The following is a 14,653-nucleotide window of genomic DNA, read 5'->3' on the forward strand; positions in this document are numbered from 1 at the left end:
GAAGTTGGGGGACACCAACTGATTGACAAACTAACATTAACATATGTGTGATCCTATATGGATTTGCAAAAATTAGTATGGATCTGAGATTTGTCCTGTGGTCCTCACTACATTTTATGCGTCAATTGATTTCTAGTGGTGGTTTTTTTCCTGAAAAGGAATTTGTAGCCAAAATTTATGCCTCTAGCAAGTAGTTGTTGAAGTTTCTAAGTTTACTTAGTTTAGAAACCCCTCATGCACTTTTCCTGATTTATTCCTACCTACTTGTTATTTTCCTTTAACAAGTTATTTACAAAGTAAATACTGAAAATAAACACCAGTGCATGCTCAACATATCACAGATCAGCAACTAAAAGAAACAAGAACAAACACACCACATGATACCATTATTTTTGGACCAATGTCCCCGGAAAAAACCCAATGCAGGAAAACCGATGCAGCTATCTGAGGGTTTTCTTATTAAGCAATATCAGACTAGAATTTGGGTGCCGAAACTGGCCTACCCAATAGAGAATTTCCTTACCAGCTATACCTCACAATTTGAGAGAAATCTCTTGGCTAAAACTCTGGAAAATCCTTCCGGCAGCTCCTCAACACAAAACTGCTCTGCAACCCCAGCGTCTGCCCAATCTAGACTGCGTCAGCCCCTCTCTATCTCACGTTGGCCTGCATCAGCCTTTATGCGGCCCTACGTGAGCCCTTGCTGGCTCTGCGTCACTCTCCTTGGCTACTGCACTGCTCTCTCGGCACAATCTCTGCCTTCTCTATTTCTATGTACTCAATGCCCCTCAGTTGCTCTCCCGATCATTGCTTCTATTTCTCTTAGCAAACCTCGCTCTAGAGAATAGAATGACTAATCATTTGGTGTATTCTCCAAGTGACCCTCAAACCTCCTCTTATACTTTTCCTGTTGACATCTCAACGGCCGAGATTAAGTCCCTAATCAATGGCTAAGATTAGATCTGGCTTGATCCATGTCTTTTGGACCACACTAACACAGATTCATATTAATAAACATTAATATTTTATTTTCCCTAAGTTTAGACTTAGGGACTCCATTAAAAATATTAATTATTTTAATATCTCCTGATCTGTTTAGAATATGCCCAAACCCTTTCTGGGTATTGGAGATCTCATGTGCCCCAACCTCTCCACCAAATTTTGTGGCTAGAGCGCATCCGATGCTACCCCAAATCAACACTCCCTCTTAGCGAGGGTTGTGCTCTAGCAATACTCCTCACTGAGTATTACTCTGATCATCCGGCATCAATACCTGTGTTGATGTTAGGCCTTCCTGCCCAACATCCTCTGCACTGTTGTCCATGGTTCTGCCACTGCCGCTGCTGCATCTGTACGACAGCTCCCTCTGCATCCATGCTGCTGCTGGTCCTTCCTCTAGCACTGCATCTGCGCTGCACCTCCTCTCATCATGTTGCATCGTGTTGTCCACTGTTGCACTGCAACTCAGTTACTAAGAAGTAAGTAACTGATCTCCCAACTGACCTCCCTATTGGGCTAGAAACACCGACTAATGTTGAAGCTCCCTCTACCGCTGACAAGTGCTCCCTCTCTCTGACCTCTGCATTGCTGCAACAACTCCCTACATCTTGCACCGTTGCACACCTCTCTGTGCCTTCCTGCACTGGTGCAACACTCTTGTGCCTCTCGCACTGCTGCAACCTGCTAGTTCTGCACTGTCTTGGGACTCCTGCACTGTAGCTCTCTATGTCGCTCCATCCGCATCCATTTCTACCCAACTCAGTTAGTCCTGCTACTCCTCGTCAGGGCTCCCGTAGCAAGGTCTAATCCAAGAGGCTAGGTACCTCAAGGATCCTACCCCTCATCGCCTGTAGTCCGCCTTATTACAACTCGATGTCTCCCCACTTCCGCTCAAGTGGTGCATGTGCACTCATGGCACAGTTATCATCTGTCAAAACTGCCTTCTCTGCCCGTGCTGGCATTGCCTTAGTCTCGGAAGACTCTCCCTTATTCTTCTTCCTTGGGCACTAGGTCGCATAATGACCCATCTCCCCACAATGGAAGCACTTGATCTTGGAGATATCTTTCTTCTTCCGTTTCTCCTGCTCTCCCTCAGATGCTAGGGGCACATACTCCTCCTCCTGCTGAATTTTGATCCCTTTGTTGCTGCTACCTGTCTTCGACTACCGTCTGATCTCTTCCTGGTGAAGAGCTGCCCACATCTTGTCCCAAGGTGGGAGAGTCCCTCTACCCAAGATACTTTGGACAAACACTTCCTAATCTTCTAAGACAACATTCAGGGTTGTCATCACCATAAGCTCCTGATCCGGTGTGGCTCCTATAGCAGTCAACTGGTCTCGGATTTCATTCAATCCTCCGAGGAAGGTGTCAATCGATTGACCCTTCTTCATCTGATACGAACTCATCTGGTTCTCGAGCAACATTCTTCTCTGCACAGAAGTATGCTGGTACAAGTTCTTGAGAGCCTCCCACATCTCAACTGTCGTTTCCTTCTCGGTTATATGTGGTACCACATGATCCTTGACCCCGTCAAGGATAATGCACTTGGCCCTCGCCATCGCCTCTTCGTACCTATCATTTTCAATGGGGTCGACTGGGACAGTTATAACCTTCAAGGCAAAGTTCTTGACACGATTCCTGTCAAGCACTGATAAGATTCTGGCCTTCTAGACTGCGAAGTTCGATGCTCTGTCCAATCTATCCTGGTCTCTTACCCCGTGTAGTGCCATGATGCTCCTCTACTTCCCTCCTGGAAGTTCTTTGTTCGACTCCTCTAAGTCTCTATTTCCCATCTGGAAGTTCTCTTCTGGACTCCCTCTAGAGTCCTGATTTCCCTCCTAGAAATCCTTCTGCCGCTTGTTGATATGCCCCCTACTCTAATCGTCTTGTGCAACTGCACTACTGATCTAGGTTCCTCGGCTAGAAACCCTCAGTAACAATTCCTCTGGCCCTGCTCTGTTAGGTACTGTTCTGACTACAGTATCTCACCAACTCCACTCTACAATATTTCTGCAGCCTTCTAGACTCCAGCAACTACCTCTTTGTAAACTGTGTTAGCCCTTCTCTGCCTCACGCTACCTCTGCGTCACCCCAGATGGATCTGCGTCAACCCTGGGATGCCCTGCGTCATCCCTCTAGCCCTCTGCACAACTCCTGGCTTCTTCTGCGTGGCTTTGGCTGGCTCTGCGTCACATTTCTTCGCTTCTGCGCTGCTAGAAACAACTTCTGTCACCTCGGGACAGTTGTTTTCTGTTGTTATTACTCTGCTCGACTGATGTCTTTTAGTCCTCCTGTGATCTGCAATCACGCTCTAATAACATGTTGAAGTTTCTAAGTTTACTTAGTTTAGAAACCCTTCATGCATTTTTCCTGATTTATTCCTACCTACTTGTTATTTTCCTTTAACAAGTTATTTACAAAGTAAATACTGAAAATAAACACCAATGCATGCTCAACATATTACAGATCAGCAACTAACAGAAACAAATACAAACACACCACATGACACCATTATTTTTGGACCAGAGTTGCGGGGGAGCGCTCCCCCCCCATTCAAACCCACTCCCAATCTGTGCTCCGGGTGGGAGTGGGTCGGGAGCACGCTCCTGATAAAAAAATTTACGCTCCCTGCCAAAATCGGGAGCATCGCTCCCGTCGCTCTCGGAGCGAAAATTACAGCTCGGGAGCGATCACTCCCGAGCATTTAATTTTCACTTCGGGAGCGACCCGCGTGACGCCGAGAGCGATTCGGGCGAAAAAAATTCCGTAGACGCGAAAAAAATTTCATTTAAAAAAAAATTAGTTTTAAAACGACTTGGGGGCAAAAAAAAAATTCATTATCACTTGAATGAGTTGAGGAGAAGTGAGGAGCAAGCGCCGAGGAGCAAGCCTGCAAAGAGGTTAGTTACGTTAGTAACTTAGTAATTTAGTATTTTAAACCTTAGTTAGGTAGTAATTTAGTATAGTTTAATTAGTTAGTTTAATTTATTTAGTAAAAAAAATCATGAATCTAAATAAAATTAATAAATTAAATTAATTAATCTAAATTAATTTTCTCATTCATATTCCCATTCCCATTCCCATTAAATTTTGCAGATTCAAAAGCCTACAAATATCAAACATCATGGACCTGGCTATATTTCTTGACATTTTTCTCTTCTTGGTCCCTTTTATGGTTATTATGGCGCTGGAGGGTAGGAAACGGAGGAGCCCAAATGAAGAGGGGGATGAAGAAGCTGGAGAAAGTGGATTTGATGAAAACCCCGGTGAGGAGGAGCTGGAGGAGGGTGAACATGACTCTCAAAAATCTAAACAAGACCAAACCCCATTGTGGAAATATGTTAACAGGCCTGAAGCAAGGAAAGGGGGTGGAACCACTAAATGTCATTGCCCCCATTGCAACAATAATTACACAGGTTCATACACCCGTGCCAGAGAACACCTCTGCGGGAAAAGGCCATGGGATGGAGATAAACAAATAGCAATGAAAACTTGTGCATCTGTGTCAGCCGCAGATAGAGCCAAATACATAAGGGAAGAGGAGGAAGCCCAAAACAAATCTAAAAAATCAAGGGGTTTCTTTGAACCAAGCTCACAATCACAAGCACAAAGAACTCCTTCAACACCCTCCCAAGGCAGTGGATATGGAGGCACAGGGTCATCAGCTTTAAGGCGTAGAACCATATCAGATTTCCTTGATGAGGGGTGTAGGAATGATGTGGATTCAAAGGTTTACAGGTTTCTCTATGCATGTAGGATACCATTCAATGTTCTTCGCTCACCTTATTGGCACGAAATGGTTTCTGCCATAAATGATGCCCCTAAAGGATACAAGAGCCCTGGGCATGACAAGGCAAGAACCGTTGGACTTGATCATGAAAAATCAAAAATATCACATTCTTTAAATAGAATGACAAGTTCTTGGACTGACCATGGGGTGTCCATTGTATCTGATGGATGGACAAATGTAAAAGGCAAGCCATTGATAAGTGTTCTTGTTATGTCTGTTAGTGGTGCCATCCTTCTAACTGCACATGATTACTCAGACAAGTTCAAGACCGCCATCAACATTGCAGAAGCATTTTTTGAAACAATTGACCGTATTGGGCCATACAATGTCATCCAAGTCATCACTGATAAATGCTCCTAATTGTAAGGCAGCGGGAGCAATTATTGAGGATAAATACCCCAACATATTTTGGTCTGGATGTTTGGTTCACACATTGAACCTTCTGATGCATGATGTTGTCAAGAACAAAAATGCACAATACAAATGGATTGGTGATTTGTACAAGAAAGGAAAACAAATGAAAAAATTTATTACAAATCATAGCAATACCCATGGCCTTTTCCGCAATCACTCAAGATTGGAGTTGTTGAAGATTGCGAAGACCAGATTTGGTAGCTATTACCTCACCTTCAGGCGCCTTTTGAAGGTAAGAGAGTCATTGGCTAGCATGGTATCAAGTCCACATTGGCAGGTATTAAAGGAAAGGGCTACAAATGCAGCTGACAGGCGAGGTTTTGAACTAGTGGAGGAGGCTGCTCTTAATGGTCAGATTTGGACAAGTGTGAGGCAAGTATTGGATTTCACCAAGCCCATTTATCACATGATTCGGTTTGCAGATACAGATAAACCAGTGATTGGTGAGGTGTATGAGCAGATGGATACCATGTTGGGGCAATAGAAGATATTGTTCATAATAGAGATCCCGACTTGTACAAACTAATTCACAATTGTGTGCGTGAACGATGGAATAAAATTAATCTTCCACTACATTTCTTGGCGTATATCCTTACGCCAAAATACTACTCTACATCTTGGTTGGGCCAACCTGCGCCAGGGGGTAGGATTAGGACCAAATCCCATTTAGATGCGGAGGTAACTAGTGGATATTTGAAAGCATTAGAAAAGTTGATACCTGACACGGAGGAATGTGCAGTTGTGCGCCTTGAAATAGGCGAATACTTTAGTGGCACTGGTTTGTTTGGTAACTTCCATGCAATGGAAGACAGAGACAGACTTGATTCTCTCACATGGTGGGAAACATATGGCAGCCAGAAACTTTTGCCAAAATTGGCAAAAAAGGTTCTATCACAGGTTGTAAATACTTCTACAGAGAGGTGTTGGAGCACCTACAGCTTCATACATAATGTGAAAAGAAACAGACTCAATGAAAACCGGGCAGAAATCTTGGTTTATGTACACTACAACTTGAGGTTGTTGAGTCATTACTGTGATCGGGTTTATGAGGATACCACATATAAAATTTGGGACAACCACCCAGAGGAAGACAATTTGGAGGATGGCACTATACATCTTGAAGAACTGGAAGAGGAACTTATAAGGGATGAAGATGAAGCAGCTGCAGCAGCCATGCCACCTCCACCATCCAGTAGCAGTGCTCGAGTTCTGAGTCTTGTTCCTTTGTTGTCACCACCTCCATCTACACCCTCACGTGGAGGGCATGTGCCTTCTAGTTCTGGTCGTCGGTCTGTGTGGGAGACTCCTAGAAGACCAGCACGACCTGCTTATACTCCTGGAGACTCTCGTGGCAAGGGCCACATGTAGATTTACAGTTTACTTGTCTTTTCTAGTTTCTATTAGTTTTCATAACTGTTGAGTCTTGAGTCCTTGACTCTTGACTCTTGACTCTTTCATATCATAATGATATTTTTTGTAAACAATATATGACTGTGACAATGAAAATTTGAAGTTTGAAGTTGGCAATTATAACTCATTGGTAATGATTGTGAATTATGAATATGATGCTTCGTGAAAGACTAAAGTTGTTTCATTTCATTTCATTATTCATGTTTCATTTTATAACATTTCATTTCATGTTAACAGTTAGAACTTAGAACTTAGAAATATCTAAGATATTATTTCTTGTAATGGTTAAACTTAGCTTACAAGTACAACTTTGGTGATCAATGATGATAAATGTTATATATTGAATTTTCAATTTTGAAAGCTTGAAGTTGAAACTTTAAGATTGAATTTGATGAATCATGATTCATGAGACTCAATATGTTGCAGTTGTAATATGTATGTTACTAACTTATGGACATGGTTGATGAAGATTATAACTTCTAGATGATTGATGTGATATGGTTCAATGATCAATCTATGTTTTTTTATGTTTTTTATATCTAATTCATCATTCTACATGTTTTTGTTGACATATATGTATCAAAAATTAAAAAATATAAAAATATATATATATATTTTTAAAAAATCGCTTCGGGATTCGCTCCCAAACCGGGAGCTTCTGAAAATGTCGTTATTGCTCCCATTTTCACTGCCGCTCCCAAGTAACATTGTTTTGGACCAATGTCCCTGAAAAAACCCAATGCGGGAAAACCGGTGCAGCTACCTGATGGTTTTCTTATTAAGCAATATCAAAGTACAATCTGGGTGCTGAAACTAGCCTACCCAACAAAGAATTTCCTTAGCAGCTATACCTCACAGTTTGAGAGAAATGTCCTGGCTAAAACCCCGGAAAATCCTTCCGACAGTGCCTCAGCATAAAATTGCTCTACAACCCCAGTGTCTGCCCAATCTGGACGCGTCAGCCCCTCTTTGTCTCACGCTGGCCCTGCATCAGCCTTTCTTGGCCTGTGTCAGCCCCAGGAGGCCCTGCGTCAGACACGCTGGCCTCTCTGGTGCTCTGCGCAGCACTTGGCTGCCTTTGCGTAGCCCTACGTGAGCCCTTGCTAGCTCTGCGTCACTCTCCTTGGCTGTTGCGCTACTCTCCTGGCACAATCTCTGCCTTCTCTATTTCTCTGTACTCAATGCCCCTCAGCTTCTCTCCCGATCACTGATTCTATCTCTCTTAGGAAACCCCGCTCTAGAGAATAGAATGACTGATCATCTGGTGTATTCTCCAAGTGACCCTCAAGCCTCCTCTTATACTTTTCCTGTTAACATCTCAATGGCCGAGATTAAGTCCCTAATCAACGGCTAAGATTAGATCTGGCTTGATCCATGTCTTTTGGACCACACTAACACAGATTCATATTAATACATATTAATATTTTATTTTCCCTAAGTTTAGACTTAAAGACTCCATTAAAAATATTAATTATTTTAATATCTCCTGATCTATTTAGAATCTGCCCAAACCCTTTCTGGGTATTGGAGATCTCATGTGCCCCAACCTCTCCACCAAATTTCGTGGCTAGAGCACATCTGATGCTACCCCAAATCAACAGTAGCAGTCAAATTATTCCCCACAAATCCAAGTGGCATCCACATCAGCTCACTGTGATAACCCATTTGGAGTTAGTAGAGTATGGGAATCCACTAGAGAAATCTAGAATTCAAGAATTGGAAATTCTAGTGCTAATGACCAAGGAAAGGTCTAAAACCCTAGCTGAAAGGAGGGAAAGAGGCTCAACTCCTATTTAGCGATTTGATGTCCCATTGCGGAGTAGCTGCGAAGAGAAGTAGCGAGATAATAGAGCAGGCGCATTTTGTAGGGGACAATAGCAAACCATAGTGTCTCGTAGATCTACAATGAGCTTTATGGAAGAAAAGCATAGCCCTTGAGGGATAGACGGTGATGAAGATCACTTATTATTTCATCGTGATGTATTATTAACTAAGTTGCCAAAAAACACAAGTTCAGTTACGGGTCCTAGTACTGGTACGTGTATGGGGAAGAGTTTGTCACTTTTTGAAACAGGGTGTGTGGGTTTGTTGAAGATATATATATATATATATATATACAGATGAAATTCAAATTATGAATTTTCAATTTTGAAATCTTCCAATTTACAACAAGAAAAATAAAACATTGAACATTCACATTGAAATTTCAAATTTAATATCAAGCAGAGAGATATGAATCATGATAATAGATATATATTATATGTCCAGGACTCCATTGTCATACTACATTCAAAATTTGCCTTAAGGCATTTCCACACATGAAATAGAAAATTCCAAAAAAAAAGTGAAACTAAACAATGAACAAGTCTCAAGATAACTGATTTGGCTTCCTCAAACCATGTCATCACTCATCAACATCCATGTCATCATGATCAACATCACTAAGCTCATCAGTCAATAGGCTCTCTAGGGAGGCACTCTCATCTGGAGGCTCCTGCTCATCCACCACCCATTACTGACTAAGTAGGCAACCCTTTGTACCCGTTTTCGAGGAACCACACACTCTTTGATGGAGTACCAATTACCTATCACAAAGAAAGAATCCATTTTTAAATTTTAGAGTATCGGGTTCTCCATACTCGAACCAGGTTTGGAAGGGTGAGTTTGAGAAAAACCCAAACCCGTTTCCGGTGCTTGAGTGCGCGAATCGAGTACGGGTACGTGAACCACACCTCTAGGTTCATGTACCCCTACTTCACAGATTATTAATACCCCAATTTCTGCTGGTAAGAGGATTCACTCAGTTCATTGGTTTTAGTCATTGTTGGGCTCGATTGGAGTGTTGTAAATCTTCATGTTGTTCATATCATTGTTGTATAGACTTGGTTGTTAATGAAGTTCAGAGTTGATATTCTGCCCACACATTTGTGCCAATTATGTATGTTGTTGTGTGGATTCATTTATGTTTGTCTGATAAGCTCCATAATTTAGCTTTCCATAATCAGTTGTTTTTATATGTAACAGAGAACATGTTGCAATTATTGTTGTGGATGCCCTAATTTTGATAAGTACACAAGTTTGGATCAGGGCCCCACCACCTCAACATCAAAATGACAAGTTCCCCAACATATCCCTTGCCATCTCAGATGCAGAGAAAACTTCTAAAGCTTGAGCCAGCTAATGATGGTTGGAAGTCCATCATTTTTCACCCTAAACTAGCAGTTGATAAATGGGGACCAACCCCTAGGGAGTGAGGCAATCCCCCTCCTAATAACGAGATGATTCCCCACACTGCAAAATTTATGTTTATTGGGTTCTGTTATTATCATTGTACATGACAGTTGACCTGTTCCCCTATGTGGTCTGCTCTCATGATATTTGTACTCTGTCGGCATTACTATAAGTGGTATAGTTTTAACTTTTGATAGTGAGAAATTTATTGGCTTCATAGACTGCTAGTGGTGGCTGTTTAAGCAGTCTGTTTTTTCGGTATAAGAGAGACCTTCTATGTACATTTATTGTTTATATTAATAATCAAAAGAAGCATTTAATTTGAAAAAGTAAAGAAACTAAAAAGATAGGTTTTCCTCTTCCATATAATGGATTCTGTGCAATAAAAAATGCACGATGACCATCACTTTCACAACAAGGACTGATTGTGAAAAGACAATCACAAATTTCAATAAAGAAAATGAAAATCCATATTACCTGTATGGGCGCTTCACAAGAGAAAGGTTCCAAAGCGTCTAGAGTGACAATCCAGGGTGAGATGCTTGTTCCTGTGATCAAATAAAATCCAATAAGCATCATCCTGAACACATGTTTCTGCTTCAAAGCCAGTCCATGGTACTCAGAAGATAATTCTCATATGAACAAAGGTGACAAGAAGGTATACTTACCAAAACTCTTTCCTAGAAATGGCCCAAGAGGTTGAGATTCCCATGCCTGTATATCCCTTGCTGCCAATACCATGGTTTGTTTATGAATGCTATGAATCAAGATTCATTTCTACCCAATAGGTTGTCCAAGAACCAAAAGCTATTATCTGAGGACATATCTATCTATTGCTAAATTATTGACGCTTTCATTGCCCATAATTGATAATCTACTCTTCTGATTTGACTTAAACTTAGAGATATTATCAGAGAAAAAGTAAAATTATAAAAAAAAGGGCAATTTCCAAAATGGAGTACCGCTCCAATCATTCATTAGAACCAGCCCAAAAATATGGTCATCTGCATCATCCACGTTCACAGATGCTCCCAACTCATTTCCAGGTCCAACTAGCATAGCCTAAAAAACAAAATACGAATTATCTGTAATTTCAATATGATATTTAATTATATAGATGACAAGGCATCCCTATGACAAGTACATGTAAATAACAGAGTCTCTTGACAGCTCATCACTCAAGTACATGTTAAAAGACCAAGCAAATAAAATAAGTTAAAATTTTCCATTGTGTTTCACTTAATCCCCTGTTCCTAGTTTTAGGAATAGGGGGTTGGGAAAAAGCACCTTTTCAATTGAAATCAAAAGAAACAAGTTTTGCACTAGATGCAAGCATAGCATCCACATTTTACGCAATTGCAATATTTGAGAGTGGGGGACAGGAAACAGCAACGATTGTACTACACTGTTACCATCTTGCTTTTCTTTCAAATGTGGAATTTTTCACATGGACAAACGAAGCATGAGTTTTGTTGTACACGCTATCATCCCATTCAGTTACAACTCACTAAAACATTGTTGAGAATCTTACCATTTCTAGCTCAAAGTCAAGTTTTGTACTTGGCCCAAATTCTGGTGCAGGCTTGCCCACTGGACGTTTTTGTCCTCTGCAAAAAGCAGAAATTGACATCTATATAAAAAGTGATTTGATGAAGAAAAGTCATAAAATATCTCAGCAAGATAAGATAAGATGTACCGTTTAAGTTTTTAGTCCCATTGACCTCTTGTGGTAATTCATTTGACATTAATAAATGATCTTATCTTGGGAAGGCACCTTAGTTTTCCATTGATAATTCAAAGGTTGAAGTAAGATAATCTAATCTTCAAGTCTTATTTTTTTCTTAATATTTATCTACTCCATCAATTTCTGTGTTTATAGGAAAAAATTCTGTTGTCTGTTGGGCAACTTCTTTGCCTAAGTTTTAAACATTATTTATCAATCTAGGGGCATAAGCTTATAAGATGTCATGCACTGTATGTGCAGGCTGACAATTTCCTATCTTGTAAAATATTACTTTTCTAAGAGTGACCTATTCTAATTCCATGCTACAATGTAAGGTCAAGCAAAGATAATCTTCCAATCAAGGTTTATTGTAGCTTCACTAGTGGAAATGCATTCATAGGGTTTTATCTTATTCTATGATGAGATGATTCTTGTTAGATCTTAGGTTTTTGTGATCCATAATTTAGTAAGCATGTCTTTCGGATTAATCACATCAGTACTATTCTATGTTGCATTGGTTTTGGGGATGGGGGAACGGTAGGGACAAGGGGACGAGTCCCCGGAACGGCTAGAGTGCACCCCCAAATTTTCAGGGGACGAGGGGTTGGGGACGGCAATATATATATAATTTAATATTAACATTTGTAGTTGTTTCAAGCTAGTATTATGCACAACCCTTACACTCTCCAATTAAAATCTCAAACAATTTGAAAAGGGGTTGAGTGACAATCCATTATTGGCCACTAGACATGAGCTTTAGCTTTAGGAAACTTAAGTGTAACTACTTTAAATTTGTAATAAGGTCCATGAACAATCTATCAAAGAGAACTGTCTTTATATTAGTTTTTTTTCCTCATATTTCTTGTTAATGATGACTATGTTAAACGCAAAAGGCATTCCCTTTTCAATAGGTTTTGCAAATTTGTATAGTTGTGTTGAAAACCACTATAAAATAATTTGGTTTTCTAATGATATTAAATTCATATTTCAGATTAAGAAGGGGATTGAATAGGAATTTATTTAAACAGTTAGTAGTCAATCTAATTCACAACTATATGATTGTTTTCACAATGCTTGGGGTCGAGAGGATGAAAGCATTGAACTTGAATAAGACCTCGAAACCCACATACACTATGTAAAAGCTGAGATGATCCTAAGAAAGAACAAGAAAAATAACCACAAGGGTCATCCTTTTAAAACGTTGTATTTTCTGTTTTCTTGACATGGAGGGTGCTTTTTGTAATTTTACCATTGAAAATCCAATATCTAAATCACTAGAAATCCAAAATGAAACCCATCAAACAAAACCCATATTTTGAGCTGCAACTTGTACAAAAAAATTAGATTCAATGCATTTCAAAAAAAATGAATGGGAAAAATGATCATATTGTTCAATCATCAATGTCCATGATTATCGAAATTGAAGCTCTGTGCTTGGATTATCCCTAAAAACTTCTCAAAACATCCCTGAAATCTGCCCTGAAAACCCTTGAAATCTGCCAAAAGCATCCCTGAAATCTGTCTGGAACGTCTTGGGGACGACTAGCAAGTCCCCAAGTCCCCAATGGAGTCCCCAACAGTTTGGGGACGTTCCATAAGGGTCCAAAAGTCCCCGGAACACAGGGACGCAGGGTACGTGAGTATTTTTGGGGGGGACGGATCCCCATGCAACATAGGTATTATTTGGTCGACGTTTCGAACCAACTAGTGTGGTTCATCCTCAAGACAAAGGTGAAAAAATCTATAGATCCTAATGAATAAATAGCAAGGAAGCATCAGAGTCCAAAATTAGCCATTAGAAATTAGTCGTTAGGAAATTAGTTATTTAATTAATAAATTAATATATTTTTAATTTTTAAATTCCAATTAAAAACTAGCTGTCATAAACTAGCCGTTAATTTTTATATAAATATTTAATTATTTATTAATAATATTAAAATTATTATAATATCAAATAAGAAATTTATTAATAGTATTAAATTATTATATATGTACTATTGATTATATTAACCCATTTTTATTTATAACATGTGGAATCAAAAACATATTAGTACATCAACTAGAAGATCAGAAGAATCTACTTAAGCAAAAAGGAATGAAATCTGGAAATAAACTAAACAGAATTAATCCTATTAAGACTAGATGGCACTTCCAAATCAAATAATCCTTATAACGGGTAATTGTAAACACACAAGTCACAACAATTCTCTTGAAATCAAAGATTACTTCGTTGTCACGGAGACTTCGCTCCTAGTTTATATGGCTTGATCCGTTTAGGTAGTACTCTAAGATGAACCTTCTGTTCTGCTATAAAACACTCCGTAAGGAAATACTTGAAATCTACCGTGTCAAGAAATAGAACACAGCTATTCTATTGTATTTACAAACAAAAAAGAAAACAGAATATTAAGTGCAGAGTTATTCAAGAATATTTCTGATTATTTTCTCTCTTTAGAGATGTATACAATTCATTTGATGAACAAGTAAAGGTAAATATTAGAATTTAGAATAACTCTGTTAACACACAGAACTTAAAGAACATGGAATAGGAAATGAGAAACAAAGTAAATATACAAGACAATAATTAGAAATACATTAAATCTATTTACAAAACTAACTAATGTGCAACGCATACCACTTGTTATGGATCTGACTTGCAAATATATGAAAATACAAATATACCCAAGAAATAACAAGATCTGAATATAGAAATGCTTCTTTATTGATATCAAAACCCTTAAGGTAGGGCAACACCATATATTCACTCCTTAAAGAAGGAGAACACTCCACAAGCCATATGCCTATTCATACAATATTCCTTGACATCTCCCAATGGGGAGTATCTAGCCTCTATATAGGCCTCATACATACAGTACCATGGGTCATTACCATGGTTCCCTCAATACCATCTATTTAATACAATGGGCTTATTACATTATTGCTAACTACTTGTGGTCCCTTACATGATATGGAATAACCATTTTTTTTATTACTATGGCCCATCCCATTATTACATTATTCCCTTGGGTACCTCCCTCTGTACCCCGTACTATCCCCCTAAGTATACTACAGGGAGGCCTCCTGAT

General features: G+C 39.5%; 1 protein-coding gene across 1 annotated transcript in view; it reads right to left on the minus strand.

Moving 5' to 3' along the window:
* Positions 1-14,653, minus strand: part of LOC149266363 (fumarylacetoacetase-like) — a 308,380-nt gene that overhangs the window by 155,035 nt on the left and 138,692 nt on the right. The window contains exons 6-9 of the mRNA XM_089395970.1: positions 11,376-11,451; positions 10,807-10,906; positions 10,513-10,572; positions 10,322-10,392 (exon numbers count right to left, since the gene is read on the minus strand). Of these exons, the coding sequence (XP_089252096.1) occupies positions 10,322-10,392; positions 10,513-10,572; positions 10,807-10,906; positions 11,376-11,451 (307 nt within the window). The remainder of the gene's footprint in view (positions 1-10,321; positions 10,393-10,512; positions 10,573-10,806; positions 10,907-11,375; positions 11,452-14,653) is intronic.

This window comes from Pinus tabuliformis, chromosome 6, assembly GCF_031772625.1.
Source record: "Pinus tabuliformis cultivar Carrire ecotype Pingquan chromosome 6, CPIR1, whole genome shotgun sequence".
Lineage (NCBI taxonomy): Eukaryota > Viridiplantae > Streptophyta > Pinopsida > Pinales > Pinaceae > Pinus > Pinus tabuliformis.